Here is a 19,193-nt window from a genome sequence, read left to right as displayed (position 1 = left end):
AGACAGAAAGAAACATGTGGCGGTGAGGAAGCGGTTCCTTGAAATAAAGGCAGTTCAGTTACAAGATTGTTAAGACATTTAAGGATGACAGTTCATGGCAAGATTTTTTAAGTGGTCCTTGTCCTTCCTCCAAAGACCAAGCAGGTGTTGAACGGTCAGTGTTTTAGTGATATTCAATGTTAAGCCAATGGCTGCAGCATTGGGGTCCACTTCCTATAAAGTGCTTTCCTCTTTCTTTCAGCATCTTTTAAAGTACACCTCCTTTGTACCTCTCCGTTCTTTGTTCAGACAGTTTAAGAGCAAGGTTCCTGAGCAGTGGCGGGCCGTCAGGGCCTGCTAGTCCTTCTCTGCTAGCCTCACATAAGCAGAAATCATGAGCATATAAGACAAAAGTCAATTTCATTTTTTATGTATTTTCCCAAAATATATTATACATCGTACACTGCGTTCCAAATTATTATGCAAATGATGTTTTTGTTTGATTTTCCAAAATAGTTGATGCAAATAATTTTCAAGTCATGAGCTGTCGAAATTTATTTCAAATGTTATTGAACAAAACTCCTAATGAAAACACTTAAAACGCACTGTTCCAAATTATTATGCACAACATAGTTTCAAGATGTTTTCTAGTTTGTGAAGAACTGAAAATAGTAATTTGTTGAATTTACAGCAATATAAGGTCATGTTTACTAAAATAAAAAGCTATTACAATCCAAAGCATCTTAACAGGTCAAGTTACATGTTAACATAGGACCCCTTGTTTGATAGCAGCTTCACAATTCTTGCATCCATAGAACTTGTGAGTTTATGGACAGGTTTTGCTTGAATGTCTTTGCAGAATGTCCCAGAGTTGCTGTTTGGATGTGAACTGCCTCCCACTCTCATAGATCTTTTGTGAAGCTGCTATCAAACAAGGGCTCCTATGTTAACATGTAACTTGACCTGTTAAGGTGTTTTGGATTGTAATAGCTTTTTATTTTAGTAAACATGACCTTATATTGCTGTAAGTCCAACAAATTACTATTTTCAGTTCTTTACAAACTAGAAAATGTCTTTAAACTATGTTGTGCATAATAATTTGGAACAGTGAGTTTTAAGTTTTTTATTTATTTTTTAAATACTGTTTTCATTAGGAGTTTTGTTCAATAACATTTGAAATTAATTTCGACAGCTAACGACTTGAAAATTACGTTGATCGTTATTTGCATCAATTATTTTGGAAAATCAAACAAAAACATCATTTGCATAATAATTTGGAACGCAGTGTATATATAGTAATCATATTCAGTATATCCCAGTGTTGTGTTTCTAGGTTAGAGTTTTTATCCAATCAGAATTCAGCTAGTTCGTGTTGGATGAAATCGGTCCAACGCCACAGTCAAGAGTGCAGGTGCAGGTACCCTCAGACTGAGCGGACACATACAGTTGATGGACAGTTGCGATAGCCAATCAAGTCACGAGTTGGGGACAGGGAGGTCATCTAGCTGGCCTCACGTTGAACGTGACTTGTACGCTTCCTGTGACTGGATACTCATACCGCCATTTCTGGGCTTTCGCTCTTGGAACACTGTGGCTTAAACATAAGACACACATTTAAGATATTTATTTTGTTCACGTTTAATAAGTTAATGACATGGCGCACTGGCGCAGCTGTGTGATTCTACTCTGACATGTTTCTTGCGCTGCTGTCTGCAAACTGTGGCCGTCTTGTTGGAGTCTTTCTGATACGAAACTTTTGCAAGTGCATGTACTACAAGGCTTCCACCATGTATAAATTACTACTACTACGACTTACATGAGCGCCCCCACGCCATCAGAAAACTGATCTCTTTTTAATGATGAAATCTCACGTGATCAAACATTTTAAAACAAAGTGGAAACATTAAAGACGTGGTCTTGAATGTGATTAAAAACTGGTGTTTTTGCTCTCACCAATTCAGTGAGTGACAAAACATTCCCCTCTGTTTCTCTATCACTTCTTGAATGGCTGACTGAAGGCCTAGGTGTAAAATGCACGGCCCACCACTGTCCCTGAGTGATGACTGTGGATTAGGGTCACCGTTTATGAAATGTGGAACTGTTTCAGTAATCAACAAAATGCAAAAACATAACATATATTATGGACATAACATATTTCTATACTTAAGGAATTCAGAAAAGTCTTAAATGTGTTTTTGATCACTATTAGAGCATTTTCTAGGAAATCCTTTTGGCCCGAGGAAAGCAAGAAAAGAAGTAATACGTGAGACTAATGTGAAAAAAAGAAAGTCTGTGCCTCTATTCCACTTACCTGAGAAACAACCTAACCACATTGCTTGAGCCAAAAAGTTATCTGCCCCATGGTGTGATTTATTACAGGTGATAAAATCATAAGGAGGGACAAACGTGCAACTTTGAGTTGTTTTTAAACCTGATGTGCCTCTAACTAGACCACGACAGAATGATTGTCCCTTGTCGATGCCACTAAAGACTGTCTGCATTGTAGAACTAGCAGAGCTAACAGCTACTTCCTCTTACTTCCAAACCGTATTGGCGCTCATAGACCATAAACGTTTGCTTCATTGTGTAAAAGTTGGCTAAAAACTAAATGCAGAATCAAATAAACATGCTAAAATGTGACTAGAGAAATAATCAATGTGATGAAGCAAAGAATGTAAAAGATTTGTCTGGAAATTCCCCAGACTAGAAAAAATAATGTAAAAAATGCGTTATAAGCGTTCGAAACAGTTATTGAAAATGAATAAATGAATGAATAATTCATAGTATACTTTTTCCCATAATGCCCAAAATAGAGTCAGTAGGTTCCATTTTTCACAAAGTCTAAGGAATTTTCTACAGTACTCTTGACTTTTGACACAGTTGCGCTTTGGCCTAGGTACATTTGGTGGTGTGCCTCTGGATTTTTTTCAATGAGGGTGTGCCGTGCCTTAAAAAATGTTGAAAAACGCTGGACTAAAGAATGTGTTAGTCACTTAGCTCGCCGCAACAAAGCTGACACCATCTACAAAAGTGCCCACTTTGGACCCCATTTGCAAAAGAGGTCGGGTCCAAGCAGCGCTGACACTTTCTGCCACTGAAAAAGTGCAATTAGTTTGCAATAAATTACAACTTGCAACTAGTGCAAATAATCATATTTTTTTAATCTAATTTTTTAAAAAAAATTAAATCCACTAACACCCTGACAATGCTTAAAAACAAAAAAGAAATATGTGGAATGCATATGCATGCACACATGTACAATGCTGTGAAACTAGTATGGAATTCATTTACATAATCAATGTGGCAGACTGACTGTCATTGTCCACTCCAAAATGTGTCATGCTGCACATCATGGATCAAATTTTCCCTTACCACCTGACTTGGATGATGTGTCTGCCTCTTACTGATCCTCATCCCCTGTAGTCGAGTTAAAAAAAAAAAAAAAAAAAAAAAGAGGAGATCAGGGGCATAGCCAGGTTCAACCACCCATTCACAAAGAGGGGAAAAATCCTTTTACATTGCACTTATACTTCAAGATTTTTTTTTGAAGGGTTTTAAAATTGATCTGTGTGTTGTCTATTGCTTTTCTTGATTTAATACAATACAAAATTCTATGTTTAAACAGGATTTAAAAGAAACTGCAAGTTAAGATATTTTTTTAATAAAAAGAAGTGAGTTAATTTATAGGATATATTGAAAGAAATATCCTATGACTATTCATAAGGTGTTTTAAGCAATCATGTCTTAGTTCATCTGACACTGAATAGCAGTTAAACAATACATTAAGATACCATGATGATTTAATACGTTTTAAGAATTATAAATTCAAAAATCCTAAAATAATAAATGTGTTTTAATGAACACAGTAAATTGTCAGGAAATCCAACAAATCTATTTTCAGAAAAATCGCTGAAAAAACGACCTATTAAATAAAGCTATTACAAAATAAACACTCAGAAACTCAAAAGCGTCCAGCAAATACAAAAAGTGACGAGCATGAAACAATCCATTTGATTAACCAAGTCAAAAATGGATATATATATTCAGCACTGACCTCTCTGAGGCCGGGCAGAGCTGTCTAAAGACCCACAAATGCAGCACAGGTCGCGGAATGCCTATCTCTGTACATGTTTTTCAGTCATCTGTGGCGTATGTGACACCATGCAGATGCGTATTAGACAGCTGTCAGGTGGTGCTGTATTGTTTGAGATTCAAAGACAACTGACTTTGTGAATATCACTTTCATATAATACTCTACTGGTTTTATGTCATGCATCATCCACACACGATGTACATATTTACTCTGGTTACCTGTGAAGGTCAAAAATCATGCCACGCCTTAAAAAGTACAAATGTGTTATAACTGTATAAATACAATGGTGTTTCATACTTGTCAATAAATACAGAGTCTTTTATCATATTCCAATAATTTACTTGACATTCTTTGTCATCAACTTACAGAAACAGCAAATGAGCATCACGCTTCACGTGGCTAACAACTGCATTGGATTATTCATACTTGGTTGAGTAAAAGCCGGATATTTACAAGTCAATCTCAGCCAACGAGAAAATGGAGATGTTGGTTACATGCAAAGTCTTTTTAAATGAGACAAGCATATCCTCTCTCCACGGCAGCATGTGGCGCCCGAGTGTCTCTTCTTGTGTTTCCCATCAATAGTCAGCAACAAGGCACAGACATAAGGACGACCCAATCACACGGTGGTGTTGAAGTGAAGCTGCTCGTTATCCATCTCAGCACCATGAAACAGTCCGTGATCCCGCACATTAGCTTCGCTGCGTGAGCATGTTGTGCGCCAGAGATCATACAAAGCTCTCCTCCATGTTGGAGCACAGCAGGAAGGAGTCCACCAGCCGCGGTTTGATCAGCTGCTGATGGTCCTTTGCATCGATGCTGTCGGGACACCCTGCTGCCAGTCTCCTCAGCGCTGCCTGCAGACACGCATATTTAATGTCACACACACACACAAGCACAGATAGATAGATAGATAGGTAGATGTCACACCCTGAAATTTGTTTAGGAAATATTACTTTGTCCTTGGGTAAATTATTTCCCATCTTTTAAGAACGACAATATAATTGTATCTAATGTGGTTTCTGCAAAAGCTAGCAACAGCCCTTATTTTTTAAATTCTGTAAATTCAAAAGTTCAAAATATAAATGTAATAAAATTCTGAAAATAGTAAATGATAGAGTAAGTAAATGTAAATAAATTTAATTTACAAATTACATATATATATAATTTATATATGTATAATTTCTCTCTCTCTCTCTCTCTCTCTCTCTCTCTCTCTCTCTCTATATATATATATATATATATATATATATATATATATATATATATATATATAATTTCTTCAACTCACTACAGTACTGCATAATGATGTTTCCTGATCATTTATTTAACATTCTGAAATTACAAATGATGTGAAAGTACCGCGTCCTCTTTGAAGGCAGTGTCTCGCGCAGTACAAATGCACTGCTTAGCCTGTAGCTAAAGGGATAAGATAGAATCACATTAATTTGAATTGACTGACAAGTGAGAGGGCGTTTGTCAGCGTACGCTTTCCCCCCAATTAAGTTTCGGCCCCTTAATGTGCCGGCGTAATCCTCGTCCCTCGTCCACTCCACGGCCGGGCCTTGATCATTAATAAGAGCAGCTGTACAATGTTATTCATGATATGTGCATATTTAAACACGATATGTTTGAGTTGATGTGCTATATCAACACTCTGATGCGTTATAGATTTTCAATGTTCAATTACCGCCCGCAGGATGTCGTTACATTAGTGGAGTGGCAGTGCAGCTTCTCTCAACACGACGGTCATTTTGAGGGTCTGCGAGACACTTCTCTTCACAACATGCTGTCATTTATGGCTAATATTCTGTGATAGAAGCGTCTACACACACAAATACATGCACACACGGTACTTACGAGACTGGCGACCAAAACAGAGTCACTGTTATTCCTCTCAGTTGCAGAGCGGCACAGTTCAATAAGGCGAGGGATGGCTGCAGACAGCAGAGACAAATTCAGGCTGCTGATTTCCTAATTGTCCTGGGTGATGTTGAATGTCATATTTAGCAGCCGAACTGAGCGGAATCATCCGCCTCCCAAGTCATTTATTATTATTTACCAGAGGGCAGAAATACATTTGAAGTTTTCAGAGCACCAAGCTCAGGTCACTGCACTTGATAATGTTGCTTTTGACATTAGTGGAGTGAGAGCTAGTCTGAGATCAACGTGCAAAGGTTGTATGTTATTATCTTGATAATAGACAATCTTTTTCACTGTTTATTCAACACTTGTGTCTATTTTTATTTTATTTTAAAGCAAGTAATAATACAATGTTTTAAATTAGTGAAGCACCCATGACTTGAAAGTGGACAACCACAAAAGAACTCCAATGTCTGCCAGAATAAAGCATCTCTGGAAATTCATTGAAGAAAATCGTTCCTCCCTCCTTGACTCTCAGAAGATACAGCTATATGTTTGCTCAAAAATGTAATGGTTTACATGTGACAGATTGCAACAGTGCAGACAAGTGCATGAGGCCACGTTGTCAAACTGAAGTATGGCTGAAGTGTCCATATTTTCAAAGCCCGCTAGATGGTACTTTAGGAACTAAAATCTTGTAGGAACGACAACCATTTCAGTGACACCTCACATCAGTTTTGGACTTCCACCTACAAACATCTGAAAATGTTTCATGAAGCCTCATCAGCCCAGCACTGCCGAACACAGTCATGTTTGGCCATTAAAACTGTATTTATTGGAGAAAAGTTGTGCTGAAAAAAGTGTTGTCTATGTTCAGTCAAATATTCAAGCAACTCGAACCTGTTTTGACATGAAAGTGAGTTTTCCCACTTGCAAAAGGAACTCAACTATAGTGACATCTAGTGGCCACTGAAAGTGAAGGTACTATTTCACGAAGCATCATGTGCCCATCACAAGGTATTTGCAGTGAATCATGGCAAACGCTATGAGATGTATTTTATTATTATCTAACAGAGAGCGCCACCTACTGAAAATAATTATTGTTTCCTAAAATCATCCCATCAGCAATCATCTTGACCTGTTGTGAGGCATTTTGTTTGAGTTTCTTCAATAACTGATCCCAACAGCACCTAAGAGTACAAGATTAGTCATTATTCTTTTATTATAGTAAATGCATTGCATGTTGGATGTCAGTATCTGCTGTTATGTATTGATACGAAGGTCAGACCTGAACAATCTCAATAGTGTATTCGCACTCTGATCAATGGCGTCATCTTACATGAGCATCCAAGTGGTCTGTCCAGTAAGGTATTGTAAGTTAGCAAGTACGGTAGATGTTGCTGTATATGGCCGTTATGCCACGAGGTTCTGCTGGCGATCTTTCATCAAAATGAAAAAAAAAAAAAGTTAGTTGTTTTCTATTAGTTTCTGGGAATAATAATGGGACTGATCATTTTAATGGATCAAGGAACAGATATTAAATGTTTTGGTAATGTTCTGGATTACCGCATGCAACCTGTTGACTCCACCCATGGTGCTGCACCAACTTTCTTGCCTGTTTGCTGAATGACATTTCAAATGCAAAAAAATATTTTATAGATAAAATAAATTCAAGAAAATGAAGTTTTAAGCTCACACTATGGCGACCGGGCAGAGATCTGCACTGATTTTTGGAAAATGTTTCTCGGTGATATTACACTCAGTATGCTCATGAATAGGATGTAAAATATTCAATAGATGTGGCCAATACACCATCAGATGTAAAACAAAATCAACCAATGGGAGATGCATCAAAAATGTCACAATCACACTTGGGTAGTCGAAAATGCTCCAAGTGATGAATTTTAATTAAAAATATACATCCCTGAACCAAGTTTCCCTGTATGGATGGACAATAAATAATAGATGTCACTGCCCCTTTAATTCTTTCGCCATATGTCTCTGACAGAACATCTGATGGCTTCAACGGAATATTAAACATGTAAATCTGCATTAACTACATCATGGCCTCCCATGAGACCTAAACACCCAAGGGACTGTACGTGCAAGTACATTCCTCAATTTTCTTTCACTTTTTACATCTATTTTCTCGTTTGCAATTATAAAACAGGATTTCCACTAAAACAATGCAGCAAGTGCTGTTTATTGAACATTTTCTATTTTTTTTCGGATGGGATATTTCAAGAAATATAATTGAAATATGTTCATGAAATATGAACATCTGCAAACCTGCACTCCATGACCCATGAGTGCCCTCCTTAAACCCACATCTCGATGCAACACTTAAGGTCTCATCTATAAGATATTATGATTACATTCCGAAGACATCATAATGCATTTGGGTTTATAGAAGTAGATAGAAGAAATTGTAAATTTTCATAATCACGTATGAAATCAAAGTGATACGTGTTAGGCTTAAAGGTTCTTGAGTCTTGAAAATGCTTCATAAATCTTGTCATAAGTTAATATACATTATTATGTGCATCATTACGTGCCCTCTAAAGTCTTATAAATGCATTATGATGTCTTGTGAATGTACTAATATCCATTATACATGAGTGCTTCAAGTGTTATCAAAAACCTTTTCGAAACTGAATATGGTGGTGCCAACTATTGCTGCTGTCAGAATCGGAGCAAGTTTCTGTATATAATGAGAATTTTTATCATCTATGCCAAAATAATTCAGGTGCAGAACAAAGGAGACATGGCTATTCAAATCTGTCATATGTCACGAGGATTGCAGTGGGGTGAGATTGGTCAGCCACCAGCAGAGCAAACCAGCATAAGGAACTGACCCAAACACAGTTTTATTGACCAAATACCAATCACCTAAATAAAATGTGCATGTTGCTGCAATCTGAGGTTATGAATTGAGGTTCCTTACATCTAATCCAAGGCAGGAGAAAATATTTCAAGTGCTGCACCTTTGAGCTGTATAGCTGTTTTGGCCACCTCCGGGTCTCGACTTAGACGGGCCAGAGTGACCGCTGCCTTCTGCTGGACTCTCTCGCAGGCTGCCCCCTCGGACGGGCTGGAGGACGAGGGTTTCTCTCCCAGCAACAGAAGCAGTCGCTCAATTCCTGGGCAGATAATGATTGCATTCGCTATATAATATTTCATAGTATTATATTCACTATATTTGAAAATATACCGGTGCATTTTAGATCACATTAACCCGAGGAAGTCATGAGATGGCGAGATGCTGCCATCTTCAGGATGCTGCATGTACCATGTCTCTCTCCCACCGCCCACCAAGTGTATACTCTGTGTAGTTACCTTGTTCCTGCAATACTTCAGCCGAACACTGCTCTAAGACAGACAGGTTTGCCAGAATCGTCACCACCTGCGAGTATTGGAGAATTGATTATTCACTTGTCTCAACTGCGTCTTTTAGTATTCGAGTATTCACTATTGTGCGGATTGAATTTGCTCTTTCATTGCTCTTTGAATTGATTAAATAAAAAAGCATGCTATAATAAAGTCATCATATTTATTTGTGGGTCATATCTTGATTTAAAAAAGAAAACGAATTGCTGATTTTGAGGTATATTCCATCTGAAACAGATTCCCAGACCTGGTCTTTGGAGTAAGGTGTGTCGACCCTCTGGCGGTCCTGACAGGCCTGCAGGAGGATGTGGATGGCATTGAGCTGCAGCAGGATCTCACAGGCCATGCTGTCAAAGAAAGTGATGTTGGCCAAAGCTGCAGAAGCCAAGAGGAAAACCTCACCGCAGGAGGCACTCTCACACAACTCTGAAAAGAAAAGAGCGAAGGCATACATTGTCGTTGATCCACCACTTAGTCCTGTTTGGGGTTGCGGGCAGTACTGGAGCCTATGCCAGCAGTCATTAGGCGAAAAGCAGGAATACACACTGGACAGGTCGCCAGTGCATCACAAGTCCAAGGCTCAGGTTCAAAGTGTCCAATTAACTTAGTGAGCATGCCTTAGGGCAGTGGGAGGAACCAGAGAATTGAACCTTGCTGCAAGGCGAGAGTGCTAAGCATTAGGCTACTGAGATATATCACAATTGAAGTACCTTAAGATCATCATAGTGGTATCACTAGGTAACACGTTAATGTATATTCAATTGAATGGTGATGCCCACATGACACATTTGCTGACGGAATATAGACGTACACCTGCACAACACCAGGCCAGCTGTCCAGTTATGCCCCTCTGGTTCTGTTCTATTTATAGTGATAGGTTGATGGTGCGTCGGTGAAGTGCGCCCTCGTTTTCAGAGCCCACTGGGTGGCGCTGCTTGCTCTGCTGTGTTTTGCTTCGAACATATGTATCTCACGTCATTTTTGCACTAGATTGTATGACATAGAACACCACCAACTGTGATCTGAAAATGACCACACAGTATCCTGAAACCTCATCAAAGAGTTTACACGGATGCGCTGTACATGGACCCGTAAAATCAGAAATCACTACATCTCATGAAAGCGTTGTGGCAGCCCTCAAGGAAATGCAAAAGGATAAGTGGGACCAAGACTGACACAGATGGTAGTCCACCTACTGATGAGTGCGGTGACAATGTCGTGCATGCTCTCCAGAAAGCTAGCCAGGTGTTGAGTGGACGTGTGGTGAGGCGAGGTAATCTGAGCGACCACTGCCGCAGCCTCCGCTCTTGCAGCTTCCACACTGCTGTCATCGGTCAGAATGTCAGCAAGACACAGAATGCCATCCACCTGCAAGAAAATGATCAAGGTGCTTATTCTGAAGATCAACATGGTCAAGAGTTAAGCAAGGAAAAATGTGGGACTGCTATTAACCTCTAACACAGTTTTAGGAAAGCAAGGTGACCTTAATCTACTTGAGTATTATTTGCTTTGGAGCATTTGATGTGGACCTTCAATGAAGAGGGTGACTTTTTGTGTTCGGTTCATTCCTCATTACAGTAGCTATCTGTTTATGTGACAACGTAAGTAGTTCTTCAATTTCCACTCCAGATTATTGATCGAAAAAGCCTCACTGCAGCCTTGTTACATGATGATGTGATGATGTGATTCTAAAGAACCAGAATGGCGCTGGAGAAGGGAACTGGAAGCCATTTTGTGTGGAGAGTAGATTTCTTTGTGCAAAAGCTCCTGCAGGTAACTCACTGAACTGGCTCAGCGAGATAACTGGGCAAGCTGGAAGCTGTCGCATTTGGCCTGCAACAACCAAATTAAACGTAGCATGACTGTATCATTCAAATCCAGGGTCCCTCTAACGGGATTGAATGCACGAGTGTCTTGCTTAATCCAGCCTTCAGTGAAGGGAAGTGCCAGGTCAGACTGACCCACACTGTGGAAGCTGTTGCACCGTGAAGTAAACAACATTCGCCACTGGAGGGTAGTGTTGTACAACTCACAAGTCTGATCAACGTGCCAGGGTCTGGAAATCGTCCACCCTGTAACTCTATAATGGATCGTCATAGGTAGCAGGATATCTTATTTTAATGCATCATAGTTTTACCAGCGCATCAATAAAATGGTTCACGACTGAGCATCTGTAAGTGATGTTGCAATCGGTGGCAGCAGCCATGTTTGAAAACAAAAGTTTGAAGCGTCCTTAGTGATGTGAGGAATCCCAATTCTCACAGCTGTCTTCTTCCTCCTCAGACAAGCCTCAGTGAGCTCAGCTTCTCAGGGCGGACACAAGCAGCTCTGTGGCAGTGCAGCCCGCTGACGTGGAACAATCCTCCCCACCCCTCTGTTCTTTATAATCGATGAGGAGAAAAATTCAAGTTAGGGTCCCACCTATAGAATGATGAGGAGGAAACTATGTGAAGAGCATGTCATCCTCATTTACAATAAATAGAAGGAAACTGATCTTATGAGTTGCGCTCTCAACCTTATTTTAGTTGAATTAAACGCAAAGAGAAGCATCTCCTTGGCAGCTACAAATTAAACTGATGAGTGTGAACTGCTGATGAATCAGTCTGCCACTGTAGGAGTGATCAAAGTTCCAGTCAGTGGGTGAGATGAATTCCTCAATATAAATGAGCTTTAACCAAAAAAAAAAAAAAAAAACAGGCTTCTAGACAGACCCAACTCCTTGGGTGTGTCTAAAAGGATGGCTCAGGATGGCACACACATGGCTCATAATCGATTCAAATGATGAATCACTTTACAATTAGATAATTAGAATCTACTTTTATTGTCCAAAACTTCATAATTTAAGTAAAACCACATTCAACATTTATTTGATGCAAAAAAAATCATTTCCATACAAACATTTCTGTCTTTAATTTGTTATAAAAAGTATTATATTGATATTATCAATGGATTCCCTGGCCTGACTTTGACCATCCAGCTAGACCCTCTGAGTGACATAATACTTTTATTCTGTGTGGGGAATAAAGTTAAGAATAGCTCATCCAATAAAAACTCTGCTTTGTGTTCTGATTTAATCTGCTAGTGACAGTTGTCTATCTCAAGGCTGAGCGGCTTCCGGCAAGCGGCTCGCTGCTTTGCCTCTCTCCTTGGGGATCCTGCTGCTAATCTAAAGCAACTGAGGTTCCCATCAGAGAGTTTTCACACTCGGATGCTTCCTGATGTCCATCAAGGAACCATCATGGAATTGTTACTTTGTAACATGAGGCATAGTTTTGGTGAAATCATCAGTCATTCTTGAAGGCTGGTGTACACACCACATGCAGGCATTTGTGAAAAACCAGGGTGTTTTAAAAACCACTTTTTTTCCTCTCACCTTGAACCATGAACTTTGGATCGGCAAGCAAAAACATGTGAGACTTTGTCATTCCCCAGCCTGAACACTGCGTTTAAATCCTTGCATGGTCTCCCGATGTGTACATAGAAAGAAACCCTCAAAACCTATGCAGGTAGGCAGGTAGTGGTATGCAACCTCAGGCAGACACTGGGTGTCCAAATCCCTGACAGACTCCTTGGCCAGGCTGCTACAGTATTGCTGTAATATTTTAACACTCAATCAGTTGTGCGGATTCCACTTATTTTCCCTTCTTAGGGACATGTCTGCCTGATGCATCCGATGCAGTGTGTAGAGTGGCAGCCAGACGTCTAATGCTCCATTAGGTTTGTTTTTGGTAGGGGTCTCCGTGGTTTCAAAAGTTAGTGTCTCATCGAGAGGCGCCTGTGTCCTGGGGATGACAGTCTTATCGAACACAGAACTTGCGCACACACAACTGACACAGTGTGGATGTTCAAAGCAAACAAAAACAAAGAGTCCTGGGAGAGAGGAAGAGTAGTTCTCGTTACTAAAATGTCCCTGTTGTCCAATCCAACATGGTTTTTAAATAAAGTACTTTGGTATCCTGGACATCTATCCACATTTCAAATTCCCACTTGAACAGCTGCGGTGCCTCCTCGGTTTGAACGGTGAGTGCCCTCGGTCTTAGGAGTATTGGGGCACACTACCCTTGCATGTGAACGCGCAAAACCGAGTGTTCGGGACCAAATCGAGTGTTGGGGGAAATAGGACACAGCCACAGTTTCATGAAACCTCATAAACCTTACAATACAGTGACATTAAACCTCATCTGCCCATCACCAATCAGCACCATTCACATACAAGTAGTCCCTTCTGAGAAAGGTGTCATGGGGAGGTACCTTGTCCAGCTGGTTGATGCCCTCTTCCACGCAGCAGATGGAGGCCACTGTTCTTAAAGCATGAGCATAAAGGTCCTTAAAGCGATCCTGTCGGCAGATTTTAAACAGTGCCACCACAGCACCCTCCTGTGAATAAAGTGTACAATTAACTTTTTTTCCTAAAATAATTGCAAGCCTTTTTTTCCAAACAGATGGCTGACACATTGCGGCAATTTTGTAATCCTGAAAAGTCATGGAATTTCAAAATACAATTTCTAGTTCCTGCATGAATTGGAAAAAAAGGGCAAGTATATAGATGCATATGGAACTTGAAGAAAGCATCCATTTGCAGGTATTTTGTTTTCTGCAGCCATTTGAACAAGATACAAACAAATGACAAGATAACACAACTGTGCACCAACATTTTTCCCTTTTCTTTGAGTTAATTTTGTGTCAGGTGTAACAAGATTACACCAACAGACTCCAGCCACCTGTCAAATCCATTGAATCTCCAAACTTCATCACTGTACATTTTATCACCTACTTAGGAAAGGTTAAGTTGTGTAATCACGCGTGCGCTGCTGTTATTCATCAAATAAATGTATTCTGGTTTGTTTGCTCTTTGCACCTTCCTTCTTCATGCATCACCCTTGTACTCTAGTCAGTGAGATCACACCCAAATTCAGAGATATCTTCCTATGATGGTTCACACCAATGAGGTCATTCAGGTAATAAAGTTGTGAGAAGGTGAACCTGGTGCATATATGTTGGATTTAGAGGGACTCACCTCCACATGCGGTTTTGGCACTGAATTCAGCAGTTGTGATACTATTATTATTTTCTTTTTTACTCAACAGTAAGTAAGAGATACTGTATATATTCAGTCAAAAACTTTTATAAGCCTGGCAAGTAACCCAGAGAATCCAGATCAATGCGTCATGATCAGCTCTTATCTGGAACTACGCGTATTGCTCTGGGATGATGGATCAAATTGCTCCCTCTGCAGACAACGGGTCCCGGTGAACTGAAGCCTGCCGGAGAGTCCGAGAGACCTGGGATGACTGATGAATTTGGCCGCCTCTACCTCACAAGTCTGCCAACTCAAAGCCTAGCAAATGGCTCACCCAATTTATCATGTGAGATAAAAGCAGCCAGAATATACATATTTCATGAACAAGAAAAAGCATGATTTGTTGGAGATAATGGCTCCACATTTTCCCGTGGCATAAACAAAAATAACTTGTGTATCAGCTTTCTGTTGGTAATAAAGCTCTCCTCAGATCAAAATGACCATAGGTATTCAGCTCTGTTCACTGAGCAAATAGATGGAATTACCTGGAGCAGAACGTAGACTGTCATTGCAGCCATTATCCTAATAAGGCTATTTTGTTGGGCTGGGATGTCTCCTGCTAGCGAGGCCGCGCTGCCAGGGCTTTGAGTGGCTAATCATCCTGCCCTCCACTCTTACCGCTTTTTCCCGTTTCCTGTTTGCTGCCTATGAAATATTGCTCTGCTATCCCAGGAAGAGTCTCTAAACGCTGTAGCACAGTTGTCAGTAAGTCCAGAGGGGCGAGCAGGTGCCATTGAGCCACAGCAGCATTGATGTTGTTGTTTTGTCCAACTCTAAATACACGATTATAGCTGTGTGACAATTATGAACTTTTGTTAGTCTATTGAGAAATCAAATTTATTGAGTTCACTAAGACGTGTTCCATCATGCAAGATACTTGAAATGTAGCCTACAAGCTGACTGCACATGCTGGTTAACCAAGTGAACACGTGTCTTCTAATCTGTGAAGTAGTGAGAGCTTCCTTTAGGCCCATTAATGCTCAACATTACATACGGCTCTAGATACAAATGAAGCCGTCTGTCTGTGCTCTGCATCCATTTCGTCCATATAATCCCGGATACCAACTGGAGGGAGGATGTCCACCGTCACTGGCAATCAACCAGGTTTAAATGTGCCTTTCAGGGAGGTCTACACCTTGGTGCCAGTTCGTGTCGCCAGATGGTTACTTCCCTCGTGACTCCACTCTCTCATGCCTCTGATTAATCGAAGTTCTGTGCGTGCTTGACTTTCTTTTCAGCCGCCACTTTAGTTGTTCTCCTGGCCTCGTTTTCTGTTTCTCACCTTTTCTTGGTAGTATCGTGTGTGTTTTATATAACTCAGGTTTTTTTTTGTCAGTATAGTTATTTCCTTGTGTGTGTGAGTTTTATTTCCACCAGCAAGCGCTTTTTGTTATTTGGGCCTTGTGAGTTAATTCAGAGTGTGTTTTCGTTGCCCCCCTTAGTCAGGCTTGAGTTTTTGATTTGTTTGTTTTTCTGTTTCAGATTTGTCCCTGTCCCTGTGTGTTCTCTACGCTCCGCGTTTTGGTGCCGACATCCTTGGTTTCATTCTTCCTGTAATAAATCTCTGTTAATCCTCTCTCAATCTCCCAACAGTTCAGTGACTGGGTCTCCATCCTAAGCAGCCAATGACATCTTCTACATATAAACGCCTGGTCAAACATATTTAGACAATACAGACACATCTGAACAAACAGATGGCACACAACGCATCATGGAGGTGGAACTCTGGCAGGACATATGAAGAGACAGACAGCATGAGGAAGGCTGCAGATTACAGAGGGCTTTACATCTCAAAACTAAAAAATAGCGTTCTGATGTCACCAAATACTATATATATATATATATATATATATATATATATATATATATATATATATATATATATATATATATATATATATATATATATATGAACACGTGTTCAAAAAAATTATATATATATATATATATATTTTTTTTTTTTTTTTTGAAACACTTGTAAACTATTACATTTGTCACCGCAGCCGACAACAACAGGTCACTCACAGTGGTCCAGGTGACCGCTCAGTGAGTTTTTGTGTTTGCGTAGACCAGGGGTGGCCAACATTGCCACATTGTTTTACTTTGTTGCTGAAAAGAGCCACATCCTTTTTTGCATGAAATCAGCAAAAAACAGATTGGATAGGAAAAGGAGCATCCCCATATTAATGTAGCCTCAGTACAGGAGAAAATTGTATTCAGTGGCTTTACATCCCCGTGTTTTTTATTTGTCACATTTCCCTCTCAGGTAAGAATTCCCTTGTAATCATTAAAAAATACTGACAAAGTAGGCCAGCTGATAATGAGCATACGGGTTTCAGAATGAAGAATGTAAAGACTGTCTGCGTGAGAGATGAGCTCATGGAGGTGAATTGATTTAGCCAGGCATTGTTTATATTGAGTATTCATTTGTTGCAATGGGGAAGCAGGTTCCCCCGCAAACACGATACTGTTGGTCGGCTGGACCACAGAAGTGCGGTGGATTGAGAGGTTAAGACGCCTGAACCTCCTGATCAATGCTCACTGCTAATGTTAGCTGACAGTATTGATCTTCCAATCTGGCAGCCAGAGGAAGAGTGTGTTTCTGTATGTGTGTTTAGGGAGGACCAGGAAGGGTCTTATCGAGAGAATACTGGAAGCAGCCAACTTACTAATGGACAAATGAGACTTGCTGTCTGGCCTGTCTTATCTTGTGTTGCAGTGAAACAGAGAGTTTATCATAATGTGCCGTCGGGACATCCATTCACTTTTTTTTCTCTTTATTTTTTATGAAGAATGTATGAAATGTCACCTTTGCAATGATGCTGCAGAGCTGCGGTCCGTCTTGCGTGAGTGAGAGCAGGTTACTGATGGCGTTGCTGATGGTGTGGACGCTGTCTGAAGATTCGATCTGTTTAATGAGGATCTGGAAAGGACAAGAAAACTGTTCACAACTATTATTAAGCAACGCATTCTCTGACAATCACTGCAGTATTTCTGTTCATTTCCCAGGATCATAATTGGAATTCCATCAGGACTTAGGAGCAGTGAATAATTCCGCTTGCAAGTGTTTGTCTGACATCAGAGTCAAAGACATCTTCATATACGTACTGCTGCAGGCTTACACGCTCATGTGTGCTTAAGGTCTTCCCCGGTATTTTGCTTCACCAGCACCTTCAGTACCATTTGGGTAGTCCAGCCTTACCTGCCAGTTGACACTGCTTGTTCCATGCTCTATTGTACGTCAGTTCATACAGAATTGTTCTCTGTTTAACATCTGAAATTATCATATATGTACCCAAAAGACAAACAACCTAGGATCCTTTTTCAGGACCCTCGACAAAGGAATCTTTGTATACTGTTTGATACTGTTACAGTATCATTGCATTTAAACATGGTCAGACGGCTCTCGACCAATGATTCAAGAACATTGTCTGGACGAATTAGAGTTGAAAGTAGGATTATGGGTCAATTAAGATTAACATTTTAATGTCTTAAAAGGTCAATTTCTTAAACACAGATTTTTCTGTGCAATTTGTTTGTTCTCATATTGAGATGAATCATTCTGACTCACTTCATACATTTAGATATCTATTAGACTGCTCTTATTTTATAGAATTGACTCAAAAAGTTATGGGCCATAACTGCACTTCAATATTTATATTATGCTGTCAAAGACACCCCCACATACCTGACACCGGGATTCACCTCTCCCTGGTTTGGTGTCAATCATGCGGGGTGAATGTGTAAACAAATGGTAATCTTATTTACATTTCTGTGCACCCATGGTGGAAACTGTCTTATTCTCAAAAAAGCTTCCTGATGCAAGACTTTTTCATTCAGCTGCCATACCTGTATCTCGTTGGCCAACGCCATGTCAATCATGTTGCTGAATGAGTCACTGACATCTGTGAGAATCTCATGGATGGCGTCTCTCATGGACTTCAGAAAGAACTCGTCATCGCTGTGGAGACACCTGCAGAATCATAAAGAGTTTCAAACTTTCTTTTCAGTAAACTATGCCAGGATGATATCGAAGAGGAGAGAGTGCCTCTGATAATGTGGGCACTGTATCATGAATCCTTGTCACAAATACAGAGTGAATTAAAGAACAATTCTTGCCACATTTGTCTGTTTGGATGTCTTACCTCTCAGTGATGTTGGTTAGCTCCATGCACTTGTCCAGCAAAGATTTCTCATACTGCAAACAATAAGGATATCAGTGTCATCATGACTTCAACATTTTCACCAAAAATGCTTTCCACCTTTTGCATTTCAGGCGGTGTGCTTCGTGCAGTGCTGTACTCATGCACAAGGGAGCGCACATGGCAGTTAGCCCTAACAGCCGTGCTGTGGACCCTCTGCCATCGTCCTTTCTCCAGCCGCTGGAACATCTTGCCAAGCTCGGTGCTCACCACCAGCGCTCGACGCAGAAGTGACTGTAGGTTGTTCCTGGCCACATGATCTCCTCCACCAACAGCAGAGGCAACGATTAGCTCTGTCTGCTGGCTCTCATCCTCCACTTCGATGGGCTTGGCCTGGAGGACACACATGCACTCCACCTCAGTCATGTGTCGCAGGTCCTCCATCCATCTCTGCACTGAGTCCATTTGGAGGGACTGCATGTGGGTACTGCAGAAAAATGACAAGAAAATGAATACATTTTTTGAGCATGACCATTAAATGAACCATATACAAACTCATCCAGTGCTGCCAAGAGAAAGTCCATTTTTTTTACAAGAAAACCTACAAGCCCTCCTGTGAGCTTTGCCTGATGGCCTCCTTTCATGTTGC

At 40.3% G+C, this 19,193-nt stretch overlaps 1 protein-coding gene across 3 annotated transcripts in view; it reads right to left on the bottom strand.

Annotated features, from left to right (window-relative positions):
• Positions 1-4,466: 4,466 nt before the first annotated feature.
• Positions 4,467-19,193, bottom strand: part of LOC128770880 (protein inscuteable homolog) — a 33,086-nt gene continuing 18,359 nt past the window's right edge. For all 3 annotated transcript variants that reach the window (XM_053885821.1, XM_053885820.1, XM_053885822.1), the window contains exons 3-13: positions 18,665-19,031; positions 18,548-18,600; positions 18,252-18,375; positions 17,212-17,325; positions 13,574-13,699; positions 10,519-10,690; positions 9,570-9,748; positions 9,272-9,338; positions 8,920-9,075; positions 5,933-6,009; positions 4,467-4,929 (exon numbers count right to left, since the gene is read on the bottom strand). In XM_053885821.1, the coding sequence (XP_053741796.1) occupies positions 4,801-4,929; positions 5,933-6,009; positions 8,920-9,075; positions 9,272-9,338; positions 9,570-9,748; positions 10,519-10,690; positions 13,574-13,699; positions 17,212-17,325; positions 18,252-18,375; positions 18,548-18,600; positions 18,665-19,031 (1,564 nt within the window). In that variant the 3' untranslated portion in view covers positions 4,467-4,800. The remainder of the gene's footprint in view (positions 4,930-5,932; positions 6,010-8,919; positions 9,076-9,271; positions 9,339-9,569; positions 9,749-10,518; positions 10,691-13,573; positions 13,700-17,211; positions 17,326-18,251; positions 18,376-18,547; positions 18,601-18,664; positions 19,032-19,193) is intronic.

Source organism: Synchiropus splendidus, chromosome 14, assembly GCF_027744825.2.
Source record: "Synchiropus splendidus isolate RoL2022-P1 chromosome 14, RoL_Sspl_1.0, whole genome shotgun sequence".
Classification (NCBI taxonomy): domain Eukaryota; kingdom Metazoa; phylum Chordata; class Actinopteri; order Syngnathiformes; family Callionymidae; genus Synchiropus; species Synchiropus splendidus.
Note: the sequence above shows the minus strand (reverse complement) of the source record. Positions and strands in the feature narration are given on the sequence as shown.